The sequence below is a fragment of the Myotis brandtii genome, unplaced genomic scaffold, assembly GCF_000412655.1.
Source record: "Myotis brandtii unplaced genomic scaffold, ASM41265v1 scaffold208, whole genome shotgun sequence".
Lineage (NCBI taxonomy): Eukaryota > Metazoa > Chordata > Mammalia > Chiroptera > Vespertilionidae > Myotis > Myotis brandtii.
In genome coordinates this window covers 5,228,191-5,243,154 of record NW_005357764.1, presented here as the reverse complement: position 1 = coordinate 5,243,154, position 14,964 = coordinate 5,228,191, and the positions used below count along the sequence as shown (strand labels likewise).

At 37.2% G+C, this 14,964-nt stretch overlaps 1 protein-coding gene across 1 annotated transcript in view; it reads left to right on the top strand.

Moving 5' to 3' along the window:
* Positions 1-505: 505 nt before the first annotated feature.
* Positions 506-14,964, top strand: part of AFF4 (AF4/FMR2 family, member 4) — a 53,610-nt gene continuing 39,151 nt past the window's right edge. The window contains exons 1-5 of the mRNA XM_005865552.2: positions 506-597; positions 1,014-1,140; positions 3,479-4,273; positions 5,330-5,374; positions 9,173-9,259. Coding sequence (XP_005865614.1) covers positions 1,018-1,140; positions 3,479-4,273; positions 5,330-5,374; positions 9,173-9,259 — 1,050 coding nt within the window. The 5' untranslated portion in view covers positions 506-597; positions 1,014-1,017. The remainder of the gene's footprint in view (positions 598-1,013; positions 1,141-3,478; positions 4,274-5,329; positions 5,375-9,172; positions 9,260-14,964) is intronic.

The following is a 14,964-nucleotide window of genomic DNA, read 5'->3' as shown; positions in this document are numbered from 1 at the left end:
ACATGCCTGGGTTTCGGGCTTGATCCCCAGTAGGGGACATGCAGGAGGCAGCCAGTCAAGTGATTCTCTCTCATCATTGATGTTTCTTTCTCTTTCTCCCTCTTCCTTCCTCTCTGAAATCAATAAAAATTAAAAAATAAGTAAAACTAGGACAGGTGGTTTAATCTAACTCCAGGGAAGAGTGTTGCAGGGTCCCTGGTAATTCCTTGTCCCAGGGTTTGAAAACCTTTTTCATTATCTATTTAACCAAAATCCCTGCTGCTATAAATAAACTATTTTCCTTAGTCTATTCTTAGTGAAAAGACACCGTACTGTCATGATTATAGAAATGACACCCTCGATTTTCCCTTCACCATAAAAGTCTTTTTCTTTTCCAACACAATTTCAACTACTGTTACTAACCCAAGTTAATTTTAGATTCTATTACTGAAAGCCTCAGTTTTGCCATTTATTGAGGTGTTAATTGAAATATTAATGTATTTAGAGCAGAAATGTCGTTTTTTAGGGAATCTAGAGCAACAGCAAAGCTGAGGTCAAACTGCCATAAGGATGGACACCAAGGAAGCTGTGTTTGGGACAAAAAGAAATCAAGATAAGGTAGATGTAAAGTAGAGACAAGCACTGGACCTTGGGGAGAGAGGGTGGTAGGTGGGAGTGGGTTGTATGCCTCTAATGACAGAGAATAGTTAAGAGTTCTGAAGAGGAAGCCATGGAAGGCTTATAGGAAACATTAAGGATTTGGGTTTAAGTATTACCTTCCCTCTGAATGTGTAAGTTTTAGCTGACTTTTAGCTAGCAGAATACTTTAAAAGTTGATAAGGTTAAGTGTTTCAATGGGGTAGTATTAATTGATAAAATCATTGCCAAAACCCAACTTCAGCACTAATGCCTATTATTATTTGGAAGGTGAAAGGGAATCTACGTTTGAAGCATTAAACTGACAAAATCAGTAGAGAAGTTTTAATTTTTCCTTTTCCTTTTTGTGATATAAAGATTGTGTTTTTTCCCCGTAGCAACATGAACCGTGAAGACCGGAATGTGCTGCGTATGAAAGAACGGGAAAGGCGGAATCAGGAAATTCAGCAGGGTGAAGACGCCTTCCCACCTAGCTCTCCTCTCTTTGCTGAGCCATACAAAGTTGTAAGTTGTCCTTCTATGAATGTTTTTCCCCCAATACTATGACATTTTTAAAAATTTATTATTATTTTTTAATCAGAGAGGAAGGGAGAGGGAGAGAGAGAGAGAAACATCAATGATGAGAGAATCATTGATCGGCTGCCTCCTGCATGCTCCCCACTGGGGATCAAGCCCGCAACCTGGGCATGTGCCCTTGACCGGAATTGAACCTGGGACCTTTCAGTCCGCAGGCCGATGCTCTATTCACTGAGCCAAACCGGCTAGGGTGATACTATGACATTTTTGTTTTTAAAATGTTTAAGCTTGAATTTTTGTATTAGATAAGAGTTATCATGTATACCATTTCCTCTGAGTGGAATGTATTTTGTTGGGGTATTTTTATTGGAGTATAACATGCATACAGAAAAGTATACAAATTGTGTTATAGCTAAAAGAATTTTCACAGCATGAACAACCTGATAATAATCACTATCTACATCAATAAATGGAGTATTATGAGGGCCCTAAAGTCATTGTCATTGCCCATCTCCCCCCCAATTGCTATCCTATAATTTTGAAAATGTGATCTGGATTAGCTCAAACATTCATGTCTGTATTCCTTGCTCTACTACTAACTTTGTGCAGGTGTTTCCCCTTTTTAAGCCTTAAATTAAGTTAAAATTTTGTGAATCAATCTTCATTGTCTGCTGTTTCCTAGGTTCTTTGGGTATAACATCAATCAAAATGAGTATATTTCATAGATTCTTTGTTTCTGCCTATTCCGTTACTTGGTTAACTAAGTTTCAGTGACTTATTAGTATGTTTGAATAAATGTATTTTCAGTATCAATCTGTTTCTTTTGCTATTGTCACATACTAAATTCTCTGATTTTCTTTCTAATGTATTAATGCTTAATTAACAATATCAGATTTAGAGTAAAGCATATTGTCAGAGTTGTTCAATAAATGAAACCAATTGCTATTTTTATAACTACCATTGTGCTTGATTTGGGATGACATAAAACACTGAATGGTACCACTTCTGATGACTCTAATGTAGCTGTAGTGGCCACTAATATTTGATTTGGCTTTGGGTTTCATTTGAACTATTTTTACATTTTAATGACATATTTATATAATAGCTATAATACAATGTATAGCAGCAGTAATGACCATTATTGTCATAGTATGAGATTGAGAAGTGTGTTAGACTTTTTTCTGATGAAATATAAATGTAACAGCAAAAAATAAAAATAAACAAACAAACAAATAAATAAATAAATAAATGTAACAGCATATCCTGGATTTACCCTTAGAACATTTAATGTTTATGGAAATTATATGAGATCTATAAAAGCCATGCATTCAGAGCTTTTAAGGATTTTCTAATAAAGGCAGTTACACTGACATGATTTATATGAGTATAACACAAAACCTGAGATTTGAATTAGTAATGAAAATCATACTACCATTTATTTTGTAATTACGCTGTAATGAATTGGATTTTTCTAATCTTGATATTGTCTATAAGTTGCTGTATATTTAACTCTCTTGTTTAGTAGGGATCATACTGATTTTCAAAGATTTAAAGTCCTTATTGATTCATGCCAACCACAAAATAAAATAGTAGTGATGTAATTGGTAGACTTTCTTTCTTCCATGTGTATGAATGTGAAAGAGTCCTAAAACTTGGATCTATCTTGGGCTTTCTTATTATCCAAGAATAATTCTTGAAGTTTAAAGTATGTACTATTGACTTCAAATAGTGGAGCATTTATTGGTCAGAATTAGTAGTTAGGATTTAAAACTTAAAATTTATTGGGGAGAATTTAAAACTTTTGCCAGTGGATTTTCTGTGCTTAATTTGTTGCTGGGACTTTTCTTAATTTGATGAGTCAAAGTAACAGAGGAATTAAAATTTAAAAAACAGTAGTTGGGTATAACTTGTTTCACTAAATTTTTGAATTATTAGGAATATAATGTTTTTCTAGACTGCCAGTGTATGACTAATCTGATGACCTGGAATTTAATTATATAAAGGCAGATTACTTTTCCTGTTCTTGAAAAAATTTTCAGTACTGTGTCAGTATATTTATTGGTGAAATTTGTATTTTTCCCCTCCTTGAACCTATTATATATACTTCTCAGTGTCCTATAGAATATTAGTGTTTTAGCATGAATGTTTTTCACTTTCAGTGCATTGTTTTCACTATAAAAATTATATATTTGGAGTTTGCTTTGAGTTGTTAACCTTAAGATATGATGAAAGACCCTTTCCATTTGAAGTTTGGAAAGTCACTTTAGAAGCATCTCTTATTTCAAGTTATACTAATTGTATAATTATATTTTACATTTCTTTGTAGACTAGTAAAGAAGATAAGCTATCAAGTCGTATTCAGAGTATGCTTGGAAACTACGATGAAATGAAGGATTTCATAGGAGACAGATCTATACCAAAGCTTGTTGCAATTCCCAAGCCTGCAGCACCACCGACAGCAGATGAAAAATCTAACCCAAATTTCTTTGAACAGAGACATGGGAGCTCTCATCAGAGTAGCAAATGGACTCCTGTAGGACCTGCACCCAGCACTTCTCAGTCTCAGAAACGGTCCTCAGGATTACAGAGTGGACACAGTAGCCAGCGGACCAGTGCAGGTGGCAGTAGTGGCACTAATAGTAGTAGCCAGAGGCATGACCGTGATTCATATAGCAGTAGTGGGAGCAGTAGCCGGAAAAAAGGCCAGCATGGATCAGAACACTCCAAATCACGCTCTTCCAGCCCTGGAAAACCCCAGGCTGTTTCTTCATTAAGCTCCAGTCATTCCAGGTCTCACGGGAATGATCACCATAGCAAGGAACATCAGCGTTCCAAATCACCTCGGGACCCTGATGCAAATTGGGATTCTCCTTCCCGTGTACCTTTTTCAAGTGGGCAGCACTCAAATCAGTCTTTCCCACCTTCATTGATGTCAAAGTCCAGTTCAATGTTACAGAAACCCACTGCCTATGTACGGCCTATGGACGGACAGGAGTCCATGGAACCAAAGCTGTCCTCTGAGCACTACAGCAGTCAATCCCATGGCAACAGCATGGCTGAATTGAAGTCTAGCAGCAAAGCACATCTCACCAAGCTGAAAATACCTTCCCAACCACTGGATGTAAGTCACACATTTAGAGCTTTTAACATTGTGACTATGTGAAACAGTTTACCATGAAATTATGGTTGAACTTGAACTGTCTCTTTGTTTTAATAGTAAGGAATGTAAAAGTTTAAAAGAAGACTTGTGATTGACTTCCAAGTAGATCCATAGAGCTGTTAGCTTTGCCCTCTTGTGCAGTAGAGAAAATATCATTCATGTTTCAAACATTAAAATGATGAGTTGGTTATAGAATAAAAGTATGATCTATGAATATTTTAGATTTCCTACTGGCCAGGTGGCCTGGTTGGTTGGAGTATCTTCCCATACACCAAAAGGTTGTGGGTTCCATTCCTGGTCAGGGCACATACCTAAATTGGAGGTTCCATCCCTGATCGGGGCACACAGATCTCTCTCTTTCTCCCCCTCTCCCCCTATTCTCCCTCCTCTCTCCCTCTCTTCCTTTCTCCCTCTCTTCTCTCCCTCAAATCAATAAACATATCCTTGGGTGAGGATAAAAAAGAAAGAAAAATAAAGATAATGTTTGTAGCTAAAAATGACAGCTCATAGCTTAAAACAGTGGGGTTGGGGTCAGGTATAGGTAAAATGCTATGTCGAGAACATTCAAAAATTTTTCCTGTAGCCTTAAAAAATTCATTGTTCTTGACAGTTGCCATTCTAATTACTCCTCTGGAGAGAAAAAAAAGTGGTAATTCTTTCTTCAAACAATATGATCCTTAGAATTTTAAATTTTTTTGGCAAATTGTTTATCTGAAAAATTACATTTAAAAATAATTTCTAATCTAAGTATGAGAAAGATATTCTAAAGTTTTTGAAAAATAAAAAGTTTTTAAAGTCATGTACAGTTTGGTGATTAAGATATTTTTAGTTTTTGAGAAATTTTGTATTTAAGAAAAGTAGTCCAAGTATTCTAATAAGTGTTCTGATGTGGAGTAGAGGGAGCATAAGTACTTCTTTAAGGTTTGTTTCTAATAATGTTATTGAATTTGTACAACAAATGATAAAATTCTAATAGTAAATGACTTCAAATCTAATGTGTATTTCTTCTTTCCTAAGGCATCTGCTTCTGGTGATGTGAGCTGTGTGGATGAAATTCTTAAAGTAAGTTATATGTTTTCTTTTTAATAGGCTCAGCTCTCTTATTACGCTCTGCCACTCTCCTACCCTATTTACCCCTTTATTTCACAAAGGATCTGAAGCAACAGATTGCACATGTGTAACTTGATTATGTCCATAAAAAATAATTGACTCTATTTATTATGCTTATATTCATACTTAGGTTCTAAATCACTTGGTTTGTTTACTATTGTCCTCAAAGAGCAGTTTTTGTTTTTAAGTAAAACAAATTTCAGTCTTAACTGTTGGCCTTAAAAAGAGGAAGGAACCAAATATAACTGTACTTTTTCTGGTTTATCTGTTAATTTGAAGTACTAAAAAAACTCGATAGTTATCAGTCAAACCATCACATTGAAAATAGCTTGCTTTGTAATTCATCTGTACACACTGATCAAATCCTACACTGAGAGACCTCCTCTGAATACTGCATATTTTGAGTGTTTAATAGAATGTTTAAAAGTGACATATGACCAAAAAGTATATTTCTCCATGGAGAAAAGAAAAAGAGGAAGTCCAGTGATGTATCTCAGTATCATGGTATATTTTGTATATAAATATTTGAATTTTTTGACAAGCTGGTCACCTGAATAATTACATTTAAAAATTATTTCTAATCTAAATATAAGAAAGATATTTTAAAGCTTTTGAAAAATATAAAGTTATTTGTCACTCATACTTATGAGTGACAAAATGACTGCTTTTGACTCAATAGAGAAAAACCGTCAGAATCATATTACTTGTACTTTTTGCAAAAGCTCCTCAATTTTTATGTCTATAGTAGCATTTCAATATGGATACTTTTGAAAGATTACTTGCATTGGTCACTTTCACTTTATTCCCTCTTTCTTTCCTTTAGTCCACTATAATCTCTCTTTTATCTCTACCATTCTGCTGAATCTGTTCTGTAATGTCATTGGGGACTTCATTTGAGTTTTCTGCTCTTTCAGCTGTTTGAAAGAATTTTTATTTTTTTCTTCCTTGACTGTTGTTATGCTTCATTGTTTTTATTTCCCATACACTTTTCTTGTCTCTCATTCTCTGCCTTTGGGGAACCCTGTGTCCTCTCTTACCTTTTAAGTATGGGTGCATTTTCTAGCCTCTCCTCTTCATTTTGCTCATTTAGTTGTCCTTTTCTCCTTTTTTTGGCTTTATATATTAGACAGCTATTCAGTCTTTCTCTTCTGCGTTGGTCTCCTTTAGGTTTTGGTTTATGTTTCTTAATTGTTTTTTTTAGCTGGGTCTCCATTTAGATTTCTCCCTGCTTCAGACGCAACATGTCTAAATTTATTAGATTTCCTTCCATTAATAGTACCACCATTCTCCCATGCTTATAAGTATAGCATTCTAATAACCTCTCATTTCTTTCTCTCATGTTCTATTTAATCACAAACTACATGTAGACTTTGAAAATTCATTGAAAATATTCATTTCCTTTCTTTCCATTTCTGCCACCTTGAGCTTCAATAATTGCAATGTACAGTCCTCACTCTGCCTTTCTGCCTTCAGTCTCCCTGCTCATCTGTCTTCTGTATTGCTACCAGGTTCTTTGCCTCAATCCTTTTATCTTCATAAATTAATATACTTCCTAGAAATGTTCAGTGGCTCTCTAAGGCCCATACAAAGAATAGTGCCCAAATTTAACATTCCAGACCTTCCATAGGCCAGTCCTAACCTCTCCCACTACAGATTAACCAAACTGGTTTCCCTAAGCCATACATGTTCTCTTTCTTTTACCTTTTTTAAAGAAAACTTTCATGGAATGTGTCTCTCCTTCCTCTTAAGTTATATATAGATTCTGTTTTTTATTAGAATCCTAATGAAATTCTTCTTCCCCCTTTATCAGACCAACAGAGACCACAGTAATAAGCTTTTTCCTTTGCTTCTCACATAGTGTTCATTTTTCAGTTGCCAAAGTCTAAGGGAGCATATATCCTTTCCCCAAATCCTCAAAAATGTATGGCATTCTAATACCTAGAAGAAATCTTAGATTTTTTATATTTAATTATTCCTTTCATATTATTGACAATTCATTCTGCATTTTTATATATTCAGGGTGGCATATGGCCTTGGGTGTAATAAGTGCTCAGTCATTTGATGGTGGATTTTCTATTCAGGGTATTTTGGTAGTTGAGGTGTAAAATGCCAACACTGAAAACCTGGGGTATATGATTTTCTGTTTTCTTTCCCCTTCCCTATGTGCAGTGGGCAAGGAACTTCAGGTCTGAATTCCCTTCATGTTTTCTTGATATTTGTAGTCATGCTGTTTGTTTCTAGGAACAAACTTAAAGAAAAAAAATGTAATCTAAAAGCAATATGTGTTCACTATAAAAAAAGGATTTATTAATTCAAGTCTTACTAATTGAACACCTACTATGTATCAAACACTGGGGATACAGTGGTGATAATAATGATACTGTTGCATCCTTTGAGCTGACATTCTAGAGCAGGATGTAAGAAATCAACTATATAATATTTCAGTAAGTGAAATGCTATTAAAAAATAAAGCATTGTAAGAAGGTAAAGAGCAATTACAGGGCAGGTGGTGATTCTAGAGGTTCAAGTAGTAAAGACTGTATCAAATTCCCTTGTCTTTTGTCCCTTCTGTCATTCTGTTGCCCTAAGGAAGCTATTGTTAACTATCTTCCAGAGATTTTTTTCATATATAAACACTTAATAGGACATAGACTATGATTTGTGTTTGTTACTTAGAAATATACTGTGGACATCATTTCATGTCAGTATTTAAATTTCTTATTTTACTGTCTGCTTGGTGTTCCATTGTATTGATGTCTGGTAATTTATTTAATTATTCCTGTGTTATTGGACATTTAGGTTGCTTTCATTTTTTTAGTGTGAGCTGCTTGAACATGTGTCTTTACATAACTATGTTGGTATAAGCTATAAGGTAAATTCTTAAAACTTATACCATCTTTATTATATTTTCTCTGTATACCTGATGGTTTAGTTTGAGCTAAATGCCAGACTAAAACACTCCCTCCTTATTCCATGTCTGATACCTCTCTCTCCCCTGGTCCCCTAACATTCTCTTTGTGATCTTATCCAAACCTCCACTTGGACATACTTGGCATATGATTAGACAGCAGGTATTGAACAAAATCAGACTTATGGCCTTGCTTGTTTGTCTTCTTGCTCATGTGCTTTTGATATCTCTTTTCTGATTTTCCTGACCAATATTTCCTATCAATGAATAGGCTCTGTGGCCAGACATCCTAGGATGAAATTCTGTGTTCATTACTTACTAAATGTGTGATCTTGAATAAATAACTTAATCTTTGTGCTTCAATTTCATCCTACATAGACTTAGGTTAATAATGGTATCTACCTCATAATGTGATTGTGAGCACTATATGAGTAATAGACATGTAAAACACTTAGCAAAATGTCTGGCTCATTACAGGTACACAATGTTAGCTACTTTTATTATTATCCCCCTCCTCCCACTCCCACAGCAAGCTCTTCCTCAGTAGCATTTTACTGTGTGCCTTGTATTTGACTACAGGGCTAATTTCTATAACTATTCACAAGGTTATATCATCTTAACTCCAAGCTCCTTGACGCCAGAGAGTGTATATTATTTATTTTCATATTACCTACCTGATAGTGCCTTGCACACAGTTGTGCTTAATTAATATTTATGATTAAATATGTATACCTTTGGAGGAACAATCATGAAACCAGCATTTATAATACAGATCTGGATTTTAGCTGTGTAATTTTTATCCTTGACCTGGTTGAAAACAAACTGTAATAATTACATTTCAGGAGATGACGCATTCATGGCCTCCCCCTCTAACGGCTATTCATACACCATGCAAAACAGAACCTTCCAAATTTCCTTTTCCAACTAAGGTAAGTAAATAAAATGTATCTTTGATACTGTAAAAAAACTCTTAATGGCTTGACTAAAATCATATGAATTCAAAATTGTCTTGCCATTCCCATTCTAGTCGGAGTCAGACAATAAACGAGAATAAACAGATAAGTTCAGCTAGTGATAACTGCTATGAAGAAATAAAACCAGATAGTAGAATCAAGAGTGATTTAAATTGAGAGGTACTTTTTTTTTTTAAGGCAATATGAGGAAGAAACTTTTAAGTTTGTTGGCAAACTCTTTTGGTATTCTAGGCTACAGGCAGTAAGGTCTTCTTAAACTATTGTCTGAGAAACTCCTTTCCATACGACATAGAAACCATATTTATGTTGTATGGAAAAGGCTCCTCAGACAAAAATCCCAAGCTCATCTAAAATCTAACTTATACAAATTATACAAGAATACATTCTCCTAGTGTAGTTTGATTAGGACTTCTAATAATAGCCTTCCTCAGTTCTGCCTCTTCCATCTCATTCGAGCTCCTTTCATACATAGCTTTGTAAGACTTTTCATATGCATTCACATGCATATTAGTAATCATATTACATATAAGCATTTTCTCATTATTTCTTTACAGAATTATTGCTTTGTATTTTTAATCACTCAGAAATAGGTCTTAGAGGCTTTTCCTTGTTATTACACATATGTATTATCTATAGATTATAAATAGATAATATGTTACATATAGATGTATTTCACTTTTTAAAATTGCATCCATAGTGTAAATGTACCTTATTATTTAGCCATTTCCCTTTATTATTTAAGTTGTTGGCAAGTTTTCATTTCTATAAACATTGCTATAGTGCAGCGGTTCTCAACCTGTGGGTCGCAACCACTTTGGCGGTCGAACGACCCTTTCACAGGGGTCGCCTAAGACCATCCTGCATATCAGATATTTACATTACGATTCATAACAGTAGCAACATTACAGTTATGAAGTAGCAACGAAAATAATTTTATGGTTGGGTCACAACATGAGGAACTGTATTTAAAAGGCCAGAAGGTTGAGAACCACTGCTATAGTGGATATCTTTGTGCATGCAGGTTTCTTTTGGATAAAAAGCAAGAAGTAGAATTACTGAGTATTGAAAGTATATGATTAATATATACTCTCAAATTCCCTCTGAAGTGATTGTATCAGTCAGTGCTCCCACTTGTATTCCCTATTTTTCCTCATATGCACACTCCCATTTGTTACTTTAACCACCAATCCTTTGGGTGAAAAATGGCATTCTGTTTCCTAGATTGCTAGTAAAGTTCATCTTTATAAATTTGTCATCCATTTGATTTCTGTATGGATGAATTTGCCCACATCCTCTACCCTTAGGGTTGCATCTTTCACCTATGAGTTTTAGGAATATTTCTTTTTTTATTTTATGTTGTTTTGTTTGAATTATGGAATCTAATATTTCCTTTTACTACATGTAACAGATATATTTCCCAGAGTCCTTTTAAGTTTTATGGTCTAGAAGTTTTAATTTTGATGAATAAATATACCTTTCTTATAGCTTTTGCTTGTTAATATCTTTTTAAAGAACACTATTCATTCCCTAGAATTATAAATATATCCTCTTATTTTTCTTTTAATGTGATTGCAATTTTGTTTTCTATGTTTATATGTAGCCCAGTTTATTTTTGTGAATGATGTTACATAGAGATATAACTTTCTGCCCATATATGTGCCATACCACTCTTTTCCTTTTTTTTTTTTAAATCTTCACTCGAGGATATTTTTCCCATTGATTTCTAGAGAGAGTGTAAGGGAGTGAAGAGAGGGAGAGAGAGAGAGAAACATTGATGTGAGACAGACACATAGATTGGTTTCTTCCCACACATGCCTCTCCTGGGACTAGGGAATCTTGACCGGGAATCCAACCCACAATCCTTGGGTCTGAGGGCTGACATTCTAACCACTGAATGTCAGGGCACTCTTTTTTTTTTTCTTTGATAATACTCACCTGAGGATATTTTTCCATTGATCTTTTAGAGAGAGTGGGAGAGGGAAAGACTGGAGAGAAACATCATGTGAGAGAAACACATCGATTGGTTACCTCCTGCATGTGCCCGGGTCAGGGAGGAGTCTGTAACCGTGGTATGTGCCCTGGACTGAAATTGAACCTGGGCCATTGCTGTATCCACTGAGCAAAACTGGCTAGAGCCAGGGTACTCTTTTTCCTTTTTTTTTTTTAAGAAAGGTCTCTCTCTCTCTCCCCCCCCCCCCCCCCCCCCTCTACACACACACACACACACACATATATATATCTGTGTGTACATATATATTTATTGATTTATTTCAGAGATAAAAGGAGAGGGAGAGAGAGATAGAAACATCAATGATGAGAGCGAATCATTGATTGGCTGCCTTCTGCATGCCTCTTACCAGGGACTGAGCCCGCAACCTGGCCATGTGCCCTTGACCGGAATCCTTCAGTCCACAGACTGATGCTCTCTCCACTGAGCAAGACTGGCTAGGGCCACTCTTTTACTTTTTAAATCAGCTTTTACATAAAAATCTGCACATGTTTTTAATATACAGTTTGAGTTTTGATAGATGTATGCACCTTTGTAACCACCACCCTAATCAAGAATAAGCCTGGCTTGTGTGACTCAGTGGTTGAGCATAGATAGACCTATGAGCGAGGAGGTCCAGGTTTGATTCTGGTCGGGGCACATGCCTGGGTTTTGGGCTCCATCCCCAGTGGGGGGCTTCCAGGTGGCAACCGATCTCTCATCACTGAAGTTTCTATCTCCCTCTCTTTTTCTTCATCTCTGAAATCGATAAAAATATATTTAAGAAAAATAATTAGAACATTTCCATCACCCCCAAAGTTCCCTCATGTTCCTTTGCAGTCCACTTCACACCTACAACTGGCCCCACACAATTGCTGATTTGTTTTATGTAATTATAGATAAGTTTTGCTGTTTCTAGAATTTCATTTAAATGGAATCCATTCATTATTTACTTCTTTTGTATATAGGGTTACCTACTTTTGGTCAGCATATACTTTTGGAATGCTTCCATGTTCTTGAATATATCAGTGATTTGTTCCTTTTTATTTTTGACTTTTTATTTCTGTTGTATGAAAATACTAAAACTTACCCATTCACTTCTTGGTAAACAATTGAGTATTTTCCAGATTTGGGCTATTAAGAATTAAGTATAAACATTCATTTACAAAATCTTTGTATGGATAAATACTGGGTCATATGGTAAAAAATAGAATTACTGGGTCATCTGATGATTGCATGTTAAATTAATACTAAACTGAAAACTATTTTCAAAAGTGATTGTATCACACTCCTATTTTTCCCCACATCCATTCCCCAGCAGTGTATGGTAGTTTTTGTTCTCCATCCGTGCCTACATGTGGTATTGTCAGTCTGTTTAGTTTTAACCATTTTACTGGGCATGTAGAGATATCTCATTTTTGTTTTAATTTGTATTACCCTGATGATGAATGATGTTGAACTTCTTTTCATGAGTGAATTAACCATTCTTTTTTTTTGAAGTGTCAGTTCAAATCATTTGTCTTTTAGGTGTGTGGTGGTGGTGGTGGCAGGGTTGGAGGTGTTTGTAGTTTTTTTTTCTTATAATGTCTTTGGTTTTGGTATCAGGGTAGTACTGGCTTCCTAAAAGGAGCAAGGAAGTATTCCCTTATCTTTACTTAAATAGATTTTGGAATGTTATTAATTCTTCCTTGAATGTTTAATATAGTTCAACAGTGATACTATCTAGACCTGGAGAGTTCTTTATTGGAAGTTTATAAATTACAAATTCAATTTTTTTGTTAGATATAGAACTATTCAGATTTTTTTCCTTATGTGAGTTTTGGTAATTTTATTTTACCTAAGTAGTCAAATTTATTGGCATAGATTTATTGATAACTAGAGGCCCGGTGCATGAAAATTCATGCACTGAAGGGGGGCTCCCTCAGCCTGGCCTGCCCCCTCTCATATTCCGGGAGCCCTCAGGGGTGGGAGGTGACCTGGCGATCAGGGGAAGGCGACGCCCCATCACACCTCTACTTCTGCCACTGCTGGCAACGCAAGCCTCGGCTGGCCCTGGTTACCTGAGCCTCAGGCTGGCCCTAGGCGGCTGGGCAGCTGCTATCCGACGCTTGCCTGCGCCTCGGGCCGGCCCTGGTCAGCTGGGCAGCCACCATCCGAGGCTTGCCTATGCCTCGGGCCGGACCTTTGCGGCTGGGGGTCTGAGGGGACTGGGAGACTCCAGAGGCAGGCGCGTGGCAGGGCTGAGGAAACTGGGTGCCGCCATCTTGTGGCTGTGGGCACTGCCATCTTTGAGGGAGTGGCAGTCAATTAGCATATTCCCTCCTTATTGGCTGTGGGCACTGCCATCTTTGTGATGGTGTGAGGGTCAATTAGCATATTCCCACCTTATTAGATATGATGACTAGGGGCCCAGTGCAGTAATTCGCGCACCTTGAAAGGAACTGTGGGCCATGAGGCTGTGGTGGGCACAGAGGTGGATCTCAGCCTGTTCGTACCCCCGCCCAGCTCCTCCTGCCGCGACCCCTTGGCCCCCTGTCTGCCAGCAGCCCCACTCCTGCTGCTGCCGCTCCCACATGCTGACAGTGTCGCCCTGCTTACACCCACTGACGGTGTGGAGCGATTGGGGCCGGTGCCAGCAGTGGGTGCGAGCAGCGGCTGCTGCCCTTTAGGAGCAGGGGGAAGAGGAGAAGCCCTCAGGGGCAATCGGGACCGGCAGCCACCGCTCGCACCCACTGACAGCATCTAGTGATCTGGATGGGCACCGGCAGCAGGTGTGAACATCGGGCGGGACTGCAGCGTGTGGGAACAAAGAATTTTCAGTAACCACCAGAGGCTCGCCCCGATGACAGCGACTGGCGCCCCACCTTGGTCTGGCACCCCCACTCACCTGCTCCACCATCCCCCCATGGCCGATGCCCACCATGTTCCATGTGCGCCCCCGGGTGGTCAGTGCACGTCATAGCTACTGGTTGTTTGGTTGTTCTGCCATTTGGTCTATTTGCATGTTAGGTTTTATATATATAGATAGGTGTATACTTATTCTTTAAGTGTCTATGGGATCTGTAGTGAAGTCTTTTCCCCCTGATATTAGTGATTTGTATTTTCTCTCTTTCTGTTTTCTTTGATCATTCTAGCTAGAGGTTTATCAGTTTTATCAATCATTTCCAAGAATCATCTTAGGTTCTCTCAGTTTTCTATTTCTTTTATTTTGCTTTTATGGTGATTCTTTCTACTTATAATGGGTTTTATTTGCTTTTCTTTTTAACTTTTTTTAAGAGGACTTTTTTTGGTAAATCACAGAGGTAAAATAAGTAATTTCTAGAAGAAGTGGGCTTAGAAAACGAGTATGGAGGTAAAAGAAGGGCCCTTGGAGCTTGAGAGTGAGGAAGCTAATGGTAACACGCCTCAGGGAGGGAGAGTGAAGGGGGTAAGAGAGCTCACTGGGTCCTCCTAAGGGTTTTAAGGGTCAAGATTTTATAGGAAGTCCTAAGGCAGTGGTTCTCAACCTTGGCTGCACATTAAAATCACCTAGGAATCTTTTTAAAATCCTGATTTCTGGGCCTCATCCCCCGGAAATTGTTTCTTTGTTACTAATGTTGTGGCCCCACCCCATAACAAAGAAACAGAATTTCTGGAGGATGAGGCCAGAAATCAGGATTTTAAAAAGATTCCC